The 14,247-nt window shown below is 40.8% G+C and overlaps 1 protein-coding gene across 1 annotated transcript in view; it reads left to right on the top strand.

The window, feature by feature from the left end:
* The window catches only part of SS18L1 (SS18L1 subunit of BAF chromatin remodeling complex), a 34,897-nt gene that overhangs the window by 18,198 nt on the left and 2,452 nt on the right, over positions 1–14,247 (top strand). The window contains exons 7-10 of the mRNA XM_054046423.1: positions 1,424–1,525; positions 2,136–2,228; positions 8,209–8,328; positions 13,965–14,092. Coding sequence (XP_053902398.1) covers positions 1,424–1,525; positions 2,136–2,228; positions 8,209–8,328; positions 13,965–14,092 — 443 coding nt within the window. The remainder of the gene's footprint in view (positions 1–1,423; positions 1,526–2,135; positions 2,229–8,208; positions 8,329–13,964; positions 14,093–14,247) is intronic.

Here is a 14,247-nt window from a genome sequence, read left to right as displayed (position 1 = left end):
TAGACAAATATGCCACAGAAGCCATAATGATCTGGGACCCCAGTGAAAGTTGATAAGACAGAAAATGCCAAACAGGGTGAAAAGTGCAAGTAGAATGTCAATAAGGTTTTGCTCTAGTTTTATTTTCAGAGCTTTTCATTTCTAAAGTTCAGAAATGACTGAGCCAATAGGGCATCATCTGTCTGTATAAAGAAAAAGACCAAGAGGCTGATCCAAAACCCATTAAAGTCAATGAAATTCTTTCAGTTTACTGCAGTGGGCTTTGGATCAGGCCATTAGTCCCAATGTGGTACTGTTCTTAATAAGGAAGAGGTCTCTGCAAATGAGATTTCAGTTAGAAATCTAAATCTATATTTATATATATGGGCCTACATTGGAACTAAGTAAATTATGATTTTGAGTTTGAATGTTAGCATGAGCAAAAAGCTCAAAGAATAAAAACATGAGAAAGAAGAATTGTTTGGGTTAAATTTGTAGTGACCTTAAAGACCAGTATTATTTTATTTAAGGCTTGGAAACAGGGAAAGCATGGTTAATTGGAAAGCAAGTGCAAGGTGTAGTCCTATGACTCCCTCTTCTGTCTTTGGGTAAGGTCCAATAATCAGCAATGACATCACTTGTTTGTTATAGTGTATAAAAAGCAAGTCTCTTTAGTAGTTTTTGTCAGAACTTTCCTTAACCCCTGGTGTCACGCCATGATAGGAAGGTACCTCCTGGGCTTGCACCTATTGTAAGTGTTTTGGCCAATGCTTATAACTGTAGTGTCAGTAGGGTATAGAATATTAGGGTTTGTATGCTGATGTTGGTTATATCCAAAATATTAATATAACGTGGCCTTTGGATTAATAAAGGAATGTTTGTGTGGAAACTGAGTCTTTATAAGCCTTAATAAAATTATTGGGAAAATTATTTCCAGTAGGCACCAAAGGATAATTGCACCACTGTCAATCGTGACTGAAAACATCTTGGAAACCATTACATAAAGTGGAGAAACTGCTAGACCAATTCTGATGTAAAGAGAATTTAAATTATGAAATTTTGGTTTATTTTCTGATTGGATACTCATATACATTTAATGCTAACTATATTATTACACACAGGATTCCTTTGGGTTTTATGCTATTGGGCAACGCAGGCTAGTAGATTAATTATGTCAGCTGGTAGGGTTTTTCTTGCCCTATTATGACAGCTATACAATTCTAATATTAAACTATACTTTCATTCTCAGATTTAGCAAAAGCAGTTTTCCTTTCCAGTGAGAAAAAACATCTTTGAAACAGTTCTGAACATATAAAACTCAAGTGATTTCTCCCAGAAGAAAACACTGTTCACTTCAAGAATATCTAAATAATGAAAAATCTCCCTTTGGGTTCATGGGCTACTTAAAACACTCTCTTTCTCTCTCTTTCCTTTTGGTTTACAGGTTCCTCTCAGCAGTACATGGGGCAGGAGGAGTATTACAGTGAACAGTACAGCCATGGACAAGGCTCATCAGAGCCCATGAACCAGCAATATTATCCAGATGGTAATTTTGCTGAGTAATAGTATGAGGTTAATCCGAGGCGCGATTATTGCTAGTTGAAAACTCTAATATTGATGCAGCAGAGCTTGATGTGGTACTGAATTGTACGACTGCCACATCCAAGAGTTAAAAAATTGGAAGCCAAATAGCCTGTAAGATTTGTTTCCAACCTGAAATGCCAGCAACTCCTGTTCCCAATACATACAATTCTGTGTACACATGTTCATCGTAGCACCATTATCAACTGTATCCTGAAAAGAGCAGAAAGCCTACAGGAGAATCCCTGGGATAGGGTACACACTCCGTTTAGCAAGGAGTGCTACTTCAGACTTGGCAAATGCATTGTCATTTTCACCATCAAGCTATCTACCTCAGATTTGCCCACTTGAGCTCTTTCTTTCTTTTGGCCTAATCTGTGAAGCTATGTGACTTTAAAGTAAGAGTGTGTGTGTGTGTAATTATTTAATTATGTATAAAACATAATAGGTACTCTCTACATTGTAATACAAACACAAACAATTATATAATACATGCGCCAAAACAAACTATGGCTCAGATGAACCTTTTTAATTAACCTTGTCCATTTTGTCTATTTCTTACTGACTGATTGCAGGTCATGGTGATTATGCATATCAGCAGTCATCCTATACCGAGCAGAGCTATGACAGGTCATTTGAGGACTCCACACAGCATTACTATGAAGGAGGTGAGAAGATATATTTGCAATCTATGCAAACAAAAGCTCTAAGCTACATAAAGTACTAAGTCTACTTAAGAAAAATATGAAAACTGTTTTATAGCATTTCTGCAGAATTAAAACACTGCTCAGCTGCTAGACTGAAATATTTTCCTAAATTGAACGTTACTCAGAAGTGTCTATAAAATAGAATTTAGTTATGTATAGCAACTTTTATATTACATATATCTCAAAACACTATGCACAACATTAGATAATGTTAGTGACTATGTAGGTTAATAATTACTAGCTCACACATAAGCCTTGTGTGCACTAGTAAACAATCCATTGCTGACAACAGAACGTGTGTAGCTGAACTAGATGCAGTTATAGTCTTAGATAGAGACTTTTTAATGTATGAGGAAAATATTAGCTATAGTACCACAATTATTTCTTTTCTTAAAAAACATGCTGTATGATGTTTTCATTTAACTTTAAATTGAGATATAAGTGGCTCTTAATATATTAATTGTTAAGGTCAGAGATCATTGTGGAGGAAGTAAACTAAGGTGCGAGAGTTAGAAAAACGTCTTAAGATTAGGGAACAAATAGTCGCTATAGATGGAAACTTTTTCAAATTGAGGGAGGGCATATTGGTCTTTAGGTATTGTGAAAAGCCAACTGGCCAAAAAGCTCAAATGAATGGGGTTTCATACCTGTAACTGAGATAAAATGATGGCCCAGTATTTCTTAATTTTCAGACAGCACTAAAATTGGAAGCAGAGCAAATAATGAGGCGCAATAGAAGTAAATATAAAGAAGACCCGACAGCTTAAATAATTGGGACTACTGAGATGAGTAAAGGCTGTGGAATCAGGCCTGTTGTTCCTATCAAGCTAACAGGTCAAGGAAGCTCTTCTCCCTTGAATAACTAATTTTTTTTGTTTCATTATGTTTCAAAATGGGAAGTAAACAAATATATGTCAGTTATTCTGGGGATAAGCGCCTTACTGGCCAACAGGGAACAAAGAGGGAGGATAAGAGAGGAGAGAAATGGCTGTGAGTGAAATGAGTCAAAGGATTTTAACATTAAAAAGAAACCTTACAATTTCACCTTCACCACTATGACAGCCACATTTCCTTTGCTTTTTAATACGCTTTTTCTTTCACTTAAATGTTGGAGTTTGTTTAAGATGAAAAGACAGTAGCAGGTACCTTTGTTGCAGGCAAATTTTTTAACACAGGAACCACCTGGAGCAAAGGGATTATAACAGAGTAGAAAGATTTGTATATTCACAGTACAGTTATTGAGAAATTATCATATAGGGAAATATTTTCAATTAGGCACCTAACTTCCACTGAAAGTTAATGGAAGTCAGGCACATAAATGCCTTTGAAAATCTGTACCACTGTGATTTTGCAAATCAAGCATGAGAAAAACCTGAATATCACACATCAGTAGTGCCAGTTTCCTGCACTCTGATTGGCTGAGATAATTTAATTTCAGTGTAATGAGGTTTATTTTCCTCCTTGATAATAGTGACACTATATCACTCATTTCAGCAAGATTCAGCATATTTATTCCAGAAAGGAATGGTAGAATTTTCAGCCAATTTAATGACCCCATTGCCTGAACATTTTTGGGAGCTCAATCATTAGAAACACTTAAATTAAATTACTATGACGTCTCATCTGAGGAAACCAACTTTTATGTAGAGACTTTATTCATTTTGTTGTTTGCAAATTTGCAAACTGGATTTCCCTTTAAATGTTTTAATAGTTCCAGTAAAAAATTGCAGGGTCCCATAACAATGAAATGCGTTATTTTCCTTGGAAATATGAATAAAGAATATTGTTATTTATGAACTGAAAGCAAATACAGTGGGAGGGCTTCTTGGGACACCAGCTGTTGTGTCCTGGCACTCTTGTCATTGAGACTCTCTTCTTTTACCTTTGGGACAGTTTTTGATTAGAAAAGCTATCCGTTTCGGGGTAGGCTGGTTATTTGCATGTTCAGTGATGTAGATGAATAAACAACCCCTTACATCCCATCTGCCCCTACTGTGAGCTCCACAAGAAATGGAATTTATGCAGATCTAGGATTCAACAAATTGCAAATTAAAGCCAATGCACTTTGCATGTTTTTGAAAAACAAAATCTGATTCTAAAGAGTAAAACAGATTTTAAATATAATCTATTTATAGAGCTGAGTTGAAAGTTATGAATATAATTAAATATCTGAATGAAAATAGTAACTACTCTAAGTCATTTCAAGAGGACTCTGTCAAGGTATCTGAAATGAGTTTTCTAAAATATCATTTTAGTTTTTAACCCACTACTGTGTTTTACAATAACCTTGTGGAAGTTTGAAAATGAAATGTTTCCTTACTGATTTTTCTTTATTACTAGACTATTTGCATAGTATAGGGTTGTTCATCATTATGGATCAAGTTCATCCATAAAATTCTAATGTATAACTCCTATTAAAGCATATAGGAATGACAGTGTGCATTATAAGGTAGTATTTAATCCTATGAATGCTGGGTGACTGAATTTCTTTTTTTAAAGAGAAAGCACATTTGCTTTAAAACAAAATCATACAGGGCCAAATCCTGACTCCTGGTATATACATCATGTAAACCCCGTTGGCCACATAAAACAGTTCAGCTTTGTAGTTCTCCCAGCCTTCTCTGTCCATCCTAAGACTGTAGTAACTGTGTTTATTTAGAATAGGGCTGCTCCAGTGGTGAAAAGGGGGAAGAACAGAGGGACCATATCTCCAAAATTTTCATGTGTGAGGGGTTGTTGGGGATTCTTCAGCTCACTGAGTCTTAGTTCCGCTCCTTAGCTAACAGACCCATTTTGAAGCTGGTTGACTGTATGTTGTGTGAAAAAATGCTTCCTTTTTTCTGTTTTAAACCTGCTACCTATTAATTTCATTTGGTGACCCATAGTTCTTGTGTTATGAGGAGTAAATAATACTTCCTTACTTTCTCCACACCAGTCATGATTTTATAGACCTCTATCATTCCTCCCTGAGTTGTCTCTTTTCCAAGCTGAAAAGTCCAAGTCTTATTAATCTCTCCTCATATGGCAATCATTTCATACCCCTAATCAGCCATGTGACCCATTCGTTTATCCACAAATGATTGCCAGTCATTGAGCCAAAGGAGAGTCTAACTGCCATCTGTTGCATTGGGGATGGGTGGAGTCCCACCCCAGGGAAGGGTAGGATCTTTCTTTTCAGAATCTATGCTCTGGTGGGCTCTGTGTTGTGGAGACTTAGGGTATGTTTATCCTGCAATGTAAGACCAGGGTTTGAATTCAGGCTCAAGCCTACCCTCCTTCCATCTACACACAAACCACACTAATCCAGAGCTTGGACCCAGGACTCCACGGGGATGGAGAGTCCGACCCTGAGTCAAGCTGGGACTCAGGGTTCAAGTCTATTGCTTTGCAGTGTATACGCAACCCCACTGGACTCATGCTCAAGTAGTCCACCAAAAGTATCCCACTGACCTACTTTCTTCGTCCTCTGGACAGTCAAGTTTGCTGCACAGTCATGTTTTCCCACACTTCACTATGAACAAATGGCTAGAGCAGCCACATTTTGGGAGGGCACTAGGAAGTCTCGGATCTGCTCAACCCCTACATTAAACCCAGGATCTGCTCATTTGAATTCTACTAACCCTGGGCTTACATTGCAGTGTAGACCTTTGGGTCAGGGTTTTCCCTGTGAAGAATTGGTTAACTTAACAATAAAAAATAAAAAATTTTGGGCCACCCAAATTTTACAATGTCCCTTTTAAATTAATTATAAATTCTAAAATTAACTTGTGTGTAATGAACAATTCTGTATAGGACTTCCTTTTGAGGAACAAGGAACTGCCTCTGGCAACTCTCCAATGTCCAGCATACTTTGAGTTAATTTTATTATGAGAGTTGGAATTCCCCTGTGCATGATTCATTATCAGCTGCCATCTATTGACAGCACTCAATAAAGGATAGAAAAAGCTGCAAAACAGAAAGTAAATTCACCATGTTATTACTAGGTGAATTAGACATATTAATCTCCAAAAGAAAACAGTGAGAAAAACAGAGTGGCAAAAAACACCATAAAATATACCTTAAACTGAAGTAGTCAATTAATCTTCTAACATTCCAAGCTACAACAATTTTAATATATGTATTAAAATCAAACAAACCTGCTAACCAGTGTCAGAATTCAACACGGTACTGAAGGTAAGTGATCCCTGCAATCTAAAATACATGTCATTTCTGAAAATGTGTCTTACAAAAACACGTAGGAAGATAGAACATGAAGTAAATTTCTTTATTATTTTAAGCGATCAAAGTTTCTCCATTGTGCACTAATTAATTCAAACCACAATGGTTTAGCCTTAACTTTTATTATGTTTTATTTTCCTTAAAAGTCAACACACCTGATTCTTGTTTGCCTCACGCCTTGTGTAGTTCTTTATACCTGGATAAAATGGCTGTTAAATGCCTGCTACTGTTCATTTTACACCCACTTTACACCAGTGTAATGACTATACCAGCTGTAAAGGAGTGAAGAATCAGGCCCAATGTTTTGGTCACACAAAACCTTTGTGTGGTAACAGGTTTCAGAGTAGCAGCTGTGTTAGTCTGTATCCGCAAAAAGAACAGGAGTACTTGTGGCACCTTAGAGACTAACAAATTTATTAGAGCATAAGCTTTCGTGGACTACAGCCCACTTCTTCGGATGCATCCGAAGAAGTGGGCTGTAGTCCACGAAAGCTTATGCTCTAATAAATTTGTTAGTCTCTAAGGTGCCACAAGTACTCCTGTTCTTTTTGTGTGGTAATGTTTCCTTTTCAATCCACTTGCTTTTTGTAGATTACCACAAACTAGAGGAAAGCCAAAATATCAATTTAATGGAAAATAAAACTTAGTGAATTAAGGATAAGCCTTTGCAGTTCAAATAGGCTGGTGTATATTGGGGAAATTTTGATCATCCACAAATTTAAAAGTCAGTTTTCTTAAAGAATGCTAGATACTATGAGTATCCAAATAAATACATGAATATGACTGTGTACAAACCGTAGGATGTGCATTTGAATAGACCAGGGATGGCCAAACTTACTGACCAGAGCTGCATACTACAATCTTCAGAAGTTTGAGAGCCGGGGCGTGCCTGCTGGGGCTTGGGGCTGCAGCCCTTCGGCGGGGTGGTGGGGCTAGGGGCTTCTGCTATGTGGGGCCTGGGGTTCTTGCGGCTTCAGAACCCACAGGGCTTGCCTGCCAAAGCTCAGGACTTCAGCCCATTCCTGCTGAAGCCCCAAGCCCTGGCAGATGCCTCCCGTGAGGCTGAGATCCCTAGACCCCACTCTTTGCTGGGCAGAAGCCCCTAGCTCCACCACCCTGCCAAAGGGCTGAAGCCCCAAGTTCCCCCAATCAGTCTGGTAGGCAGAGAATGGGGAGACCTGGGAGGCTCCGAGAGCTGCATTTTAACTGTAAAAGCCACATGAGGCTCACGAGCCACAGTTTGGCCACCCCTGGAATAGACTTTACTTGGTCTTTATGTGTTATCATAGGAAAAATATATAATTAGGAGTGTATATTTTTCCTAATTTATAATGTATTGGAAACAAAGTTATTGTGCTCTTTTAAAATGTATATTTTATTTTAAATTTTTTGATGAAAAGAGAGCTGATGTTTAAAATGTAAGAGGAAAAGGGAGCAGCTTGTGGGGGGGGGGGGGGAAGAGGGGAGAATGTGCATGTAGACTTCTTAAAGAAAACTTTTTTTATACACAAAACAAAAACACAGCCTCTTCAAATGAGCTAAAAATAACCAGAGGAATAAACTCAACTTCAACTGATTGGTAACATATAGTGGAAGGCTCTTTTTTAAAGGAATACCCTTTTCATATCAATGAACCTCATTCAGTTATTTTCAGTGTGATCAGCAACGATATTGGGACAGCTGCTGAATCTGTACATAAACTATATCAATCTTCCCTTTCTAGGAAATTCCCAGTATAGCCAGCCGCAGGCAGGATACCAACAGGGAACTGCGCAACAGCAAACATATTCACAGCAACAGTACCCAAATCAGCAAAACTATCCAGGACAACAACCTGGATATGGTGAGGAAGTCTTCTTTGGCATGTCTTGTGTTTGCAATCCCTGGTATAAATTTGTCCATTCTGTACCTAGGAACAAACAGATAAATTGTCTATCTCCCTTTGTAGCTCAAGGCACCAGCTTTAACTTATAACAAATGTATCTGGTTCAGCCCAGTGGATGTTATCACACATCATACAGGATCTCTAACTCCCTGACACCAAGGGCTGGGAAAGCTGTGTAGACAGAGAGCACGTTTATTCCCCACATTATTGCCTTTTTTACAGGTTTGGGTGGCGGGTTATTATACTAGTGCTCAGGCTTCACAAATGTGAAATTTTTATGTAAAGTGGAAGGAATCCCACAAAATCACTACCACCTCACATAGATTTCTTGCAATAGCATATATGCTTTACTGTCAATTGGTGAGGAAAAAGGGTTGAATGTGATCTGAATATTCTTGCACTAGCACGCTAAACGAGAAATTTTGGGGCCATTCTGCTCACAAAATGATGATGCTCTCCACTACCATGTAGAGAATCCAGGCTTCATAGTTGGTCATGGTCTCTCTACTCAGATTAGGGTACTTTAGAAGCAGCACTTTGAGTCCCTCGAATGAAGAGAGCATTTCATATTGCTGATCAGCAAGTAGTGGTGTTCATGGTCTCTAAGAGCAATGGTCTGAACATGCTCAGCCACAGGATGGTGACCACATCACAGGACTTTGAGACTGCCATATAAAGCAATAAGTAATAGAAATATCCCTAGGGTTTGAGAGAGGATGTGAATGACCATTTGTGGGAAAAAGAAGCTTTGATTTGCCTGACTGGCACTTCAGGGTCTTGCTGACCTTGGCAGCATTATAGGTATAAGAAGTATCTTTAATCATCTGTATCCTAGTAAAATAAAAAGCAAACTATAAGAAATTGTTAAAACTACTACACTGACTTTAATCTAAGCACTTCACAGTCCTCAGAAATGTTCCCCTTATTTTCTAGTTTTTACCTAGCCTTTTTCAATGGTTTGGAGCATCAGTTGCTGGCAATCTTCTGTGCTGTGACCCAGTAGAAATGCATTTCATTCAGTTTGAACAAACTAATTTATAAACCACGTGACTAAAATGAACAGGAGGAATGTACTCTGAACCTAGGTCCATCAAAACAGGGACTCAGGACTTAGGGATGGTCCGAGTACTAAACTCCAGAACAAGGATTGCTAGTGCACATACCTGCATTAGTTCAAATTGAAAACTTTACCTTGTTGATATCGCCAGTCCGATGCATCATAGTTCTGAGGTTGCTTTGGGTTCCAGATCTGTCCTTGATACTATTTGTTGCTATGCAATTGTACCAACCTTGAATGTCTATCCTTCTATATAGCAATAAAACCTAGATTTCTGATCACTATATTAAAATATTTTAATTTCGCTTTACAATATTGGTAAACATTTTTGACCACCCAAACCGGACAAATATTATAGGTTTAAATTATAGGCCCAAAATTTGGTTAACAATGTTAAAAAAACATGGGGAATAACCTTCTAAATATTTTCCCAAAAAATATCCACTAGTACCTCCGAAAAATTTTTAAAAGAACTCCATTTGCAGTTTATACACATGTATTACTAAAGTATCTGCATGTCCATCAGACCAGTTAAATGTGTAGCTGGTCACTTGTGCTCACAATAGCATTCACCGGTTAGGCATGAAGTTGCTTGTGCATTTTCTGAAAATAAAGACTACAATATTTTGGGCTTTTCTGATGCAAAGCCTGGCAGTGGAAATAAGCAAGTTACAGCAAACTAATCTTATTCACAAACTGATGCAGGTATACATTTAAAAAAAAAAAAAAAAAGCAGAACTATGTTGACTTTTGCATCATCAAAAACAATAATATTATTCAGCATTTAAATCAGTATTTAATTTTCATACTACTCCTGTGAGGGTAAATATCACTAATTTACAGATGGGGAAACTGTTTAAGTGACTTGCCCACAGTGATGAAGGGAGTCAGGATCAGGATCAGACGTGCTTAGACCATTAGACAATGCGTGTCTTCAACAAAAAAAGGGAGAATGCAGTGTTCATCAAATGGAAAGGACAACCAAAACTGACAGGAAAAAGACAGTATTATTACAATATTAAAACCAATGAAGTAAATAAAAAAAAGTATAAAGTTTTTGGCATGTCTTTTTAAATAATGAAATTATCGACAGTAGAACCTCAGAGTTACTAACACCTCAGGAATGGAGGTTGTTCGTAACTCTGAACAAAAGGTTATGGTTGTTCTTTCAAAAGTTTACAACTGAACATTGACATAATAGATTTTGAAATTTTACTATGCAGAAGATGCTTTCCCTTTATTTTTTAGTATTTTACTTTTAACACAGTACTGTATTTTTTTTTTGGGGGGGGGGGGGGGGAATCTTTGCTGCTGCCTGATTGTGTACTTCCGGTTCCAAATGAGGTGTCTGGTTGACTGGTCAGTTTGTAACTCTGGTGTTCATAACTCTGAGGTTCTACTGTAATGGATTAGTGAAGATGATGTGTAGGGATCCAACTCAAAATAAAATAAATATTTGCATTACCATCAATTTTTCCATTGGGGGAAATTTCAAAAAGCTATATAACCGCTACTGAATTCAGCCTTAGATCTCTGGAAGGTAGATATTGTCATGATTTTACAGCTATGGAAACCAAGACACAGAGTGAGTTACCCTAGGAAGTCAGTGGCAGAGCAGGAATAAAACCTAAATCTCCTGTCGCAGTGCTGTTAACTACAAGACCTCCCCTGAGTAAATCAAACTTTGGTCATAGGTTTCACTATCTTAATCACAGAATCATAGAAATGTAAGGCTGGAAGGGACCTTGAGAAGTCATCTAGTCCAGTCCCTTTGCACTGACGATGGACGAAGTAATCCTAGACCACCCTGACAGGTGTTTGTTTAACCTTTTCTTATTCCACAGCCTCCCTTGGAAGCCTATTCCAGAGCTTAACTACCCCTATAGTTTGTAAGGTTTTCCTAATATCGAACCTTAATCTCCCTTGCTGCAGATTAAGCCCATTACTTCTTGTCCTACCTCCACTGGACATGGAGAACAGCTGATCACTGTCCCCTTTATATCACCCTCAACATATTTGAAGACTTACCAGGTCCCTCCTCGGTCTTCTTTTCTGAAGACTAAACATGTCTAGTCTTTAACCTTTCCTCACAAGTTCTCTAAGCCTTTTAGCATTTTTGTATCTGTCCTCTGGACTCTCTCCAGTTTCTCCACATATTTCCAAAAGTGGGGTACCCTGAATTGGACATACTGCTCTAGCTGAGGCCTCACCAGTGCCAAGTAAAGCAGGATAGTTACCTCCTGTGTCTTACATATAATACTCTTGTTGACACACCCCAAAATATTAACCTTTTTCTCAATTGCATCACATTGTTGATTCATAATCAGCTTGTGATCCGCTATAACCCCAAGATCATTTTCAGTAGTACTATCTAGCCAGTTATTCCCCACTGTGTAGTTGTGCAGTTGATTTTTCCTTCCTCAGTGTAGTACTTTGCACTTACCTTTATTGAATATAATCTTGATTACAGACCAATTCTCTAATTTGTCAAGATTCTTTTGAATTCTAATCAAATTGCTTTCTACACCTCCCATGTTGGTGTCATCTGCAAATTTTATCAGCATACACTCCACTCCACTATCCAAGTCATTAATGAAAATATTAAATAAACCTGGAACCAGGACTGACCCCATGGTATCCCACTAGATACATCCTCTCAGTTTGATAGCAAGCCATTGATAACTATTCTCCGAATAGTCTTTCAACAGTTGTGTACTCACCTTAGAGAAATTTCATCTAGACAACATTTCCCTAGAGAATGAGAATGTCACGTGGGACTGAGTTAAGAGCCTTCTTTAAATCAAGATACATCGCATCTATTGTTTCCATCCACTAGGCTAGTACAAACCGATTGTTTAACAAATTGTTCCAGTATCTTTCCAGGTATCAAAGTTAGGCTGACTGGTCTATAATTCCCTGCGTTTTCTTTGTTCCCATTTTTAAAGATAAGTAGTATGTTTGCTCTTCGCCAGCCCTCTGGGAGCCGTCTTTCATTAGGGTTACCATATTTAGTGCCTCCGAAAGGAGGACACTTTAAAGGGGCCCCAGCCCCGCCCCCACCCCGCCCCCTCCCCAAAGTCTCCGCCCCCTCCCCTGCTTCCCGCGAACATTTGAGTCGCGGGAAGCCTGAAACAGGTAAGGGGGTGTGGGGGGGGGGGGGAGGAGGCGCGGCCCACCCCCGGCACCGCAGGTCCCCAGCCCGTCCCCCGAGCCCCCGGCCCGGCCCGGCACCGCCGGCCGAGCCCCCGACCCGGCACCCGAGTCCCCGGCCGGGCCCGGCACCGGGTCCCCCCCAAGCACCGCCGGCCGAGCCCCCGGCCCAGCACCCGGCCACCCCGAGCACCGCCGGCACCCGACCCGGCACCCGAGCCCCGCCGGCCCGGCACCCGGCCCCCCCGAGCCCCGCCGGCCGAGCCCCCGGCCCGGCACCCGGCACCCGAGCCGCCGGCCGAGCCCCCCGGCCCGGCCCCGGACCCCCCCGAGCACCACCGGCCGAGCCCCCGGCCCGGCCCCGGGCCCCCCCGAGCACTGCCGGCCGAGCCCCCGGCACTGCCGGCCAGGGCCCCCGAGCCCCCCCGAGCACCGCCGGCCGAGCCCCCGGCCCGGCCCCCGAGCCCCCGGCCCGGCCCCCGGCCCCCCCGAGCACCGCCGGCCGAGCCCCCGGCCCGGCCCGGCACCCGAGCCCCCGGCCCGGCCCCCGGCCCCCCCGAGCACCGCCGGCCGAGCCCCCAGCCCAGGCCCCGGCCCGGCACCCGAGCCGCTGGCCGAGCCCCCTGGCCCGGCCCGGCCCCGGGCCCCCCCGAGCACCGCCGGCTGAGCCCCCGAGCCCCCGGCCCGGCACCCGAGCCGCCGACCGCATGTCCGATTTTCCCAGACATGTCCGGCTTTTTGGGATTTCCCCCCGGACGGGGATTTGGAGCCCAAAAAGCCGGACATGTCCGGGAAAATCCGGACGTATGGTAACCCTATCTTTCATGAGATCTCAAAAATAATTGTGACAGTTCTGAGATTGCTTCAACTAGTTTCTTAAATACACTGGGATGAATTTCATCAGGCCCTGCTTATTTTAATACATTTAACTTATCTAAATATTCTTTAACCTGTTCTTTCTCTATTTTGACTTGCATTCCTTCCATCTTGTTGTTAACATTAATCGTGTTGAGTATCTGATCACCATTAATCAATCTTAAGTGGAGCAAGCAAAATAGGTATTAAACACCTCAGCCTTCTTGATGTGATCAGTTATTATCTCTCTTTCCCTGTTAAGTAGAGGGCCTGAACTTTACTTCTTTCCTTTTTCTCTTGATTCTAATGTATTTAAAGAACTTCTTCTTATTGCCTTTTATGTCCCTTTTAAGGCATGACTCATTTTGTGCTTTCTGATTTTATCCATACCTGCTTGCACTACTCTTTTGTACTGAGCAATTCATCGATGTTTCCACTTTTTGTAGAATTCCTTTTTGATTTTCAGGTAATTAAAAAGCTTCTGATAGAGCCATACTGGCCTCTTACTGTTCTTGCTATCTTTCCTTTGCAGGTCCTGCACAAGGAGCCTCTTCACAGTATTCCAGCTACCAACAGGGACAGGGGCAGCAGTATGGCAGTTACAGAGCTTCTCAGACAGGACCATCTGCCCAACAACAGAGGCCTTATGGCTATGAGCAGGTAAATTATCTTAATTTGTGCCGTAAAGGGTCTGGAATAGTCTTTTTCAGGAAGCCCTGCCTTGGAAGAACTCAGCTTTTTCTTGCACACAGGAAAGTATGAGGTTGAAGACCCATATCCATTGTCATACTAGGGAATCCAATGTGAGTGTATTG

Source organism: Malaclemys terrapin, chromosome 12 (genome assembly GCF_027887155.1).
Source record: "Malaclemys terrapin pileata isolate rMalTer1 chromosome 12, rMalTer1.hap1, whole genome shotgun sequence".
In the NCBI taxonomy this organism is placed as follows: Eukaryota; Metazoa; Chordata; order Testudines; family Emydidae; genus Malaclemys; species Malaclemys terrapin.
The sequence above is the reverse complement of the archived record's forward strand: the minus strand, read 5'-3'. Positions and strand labels throughout refer to the sequence as shown.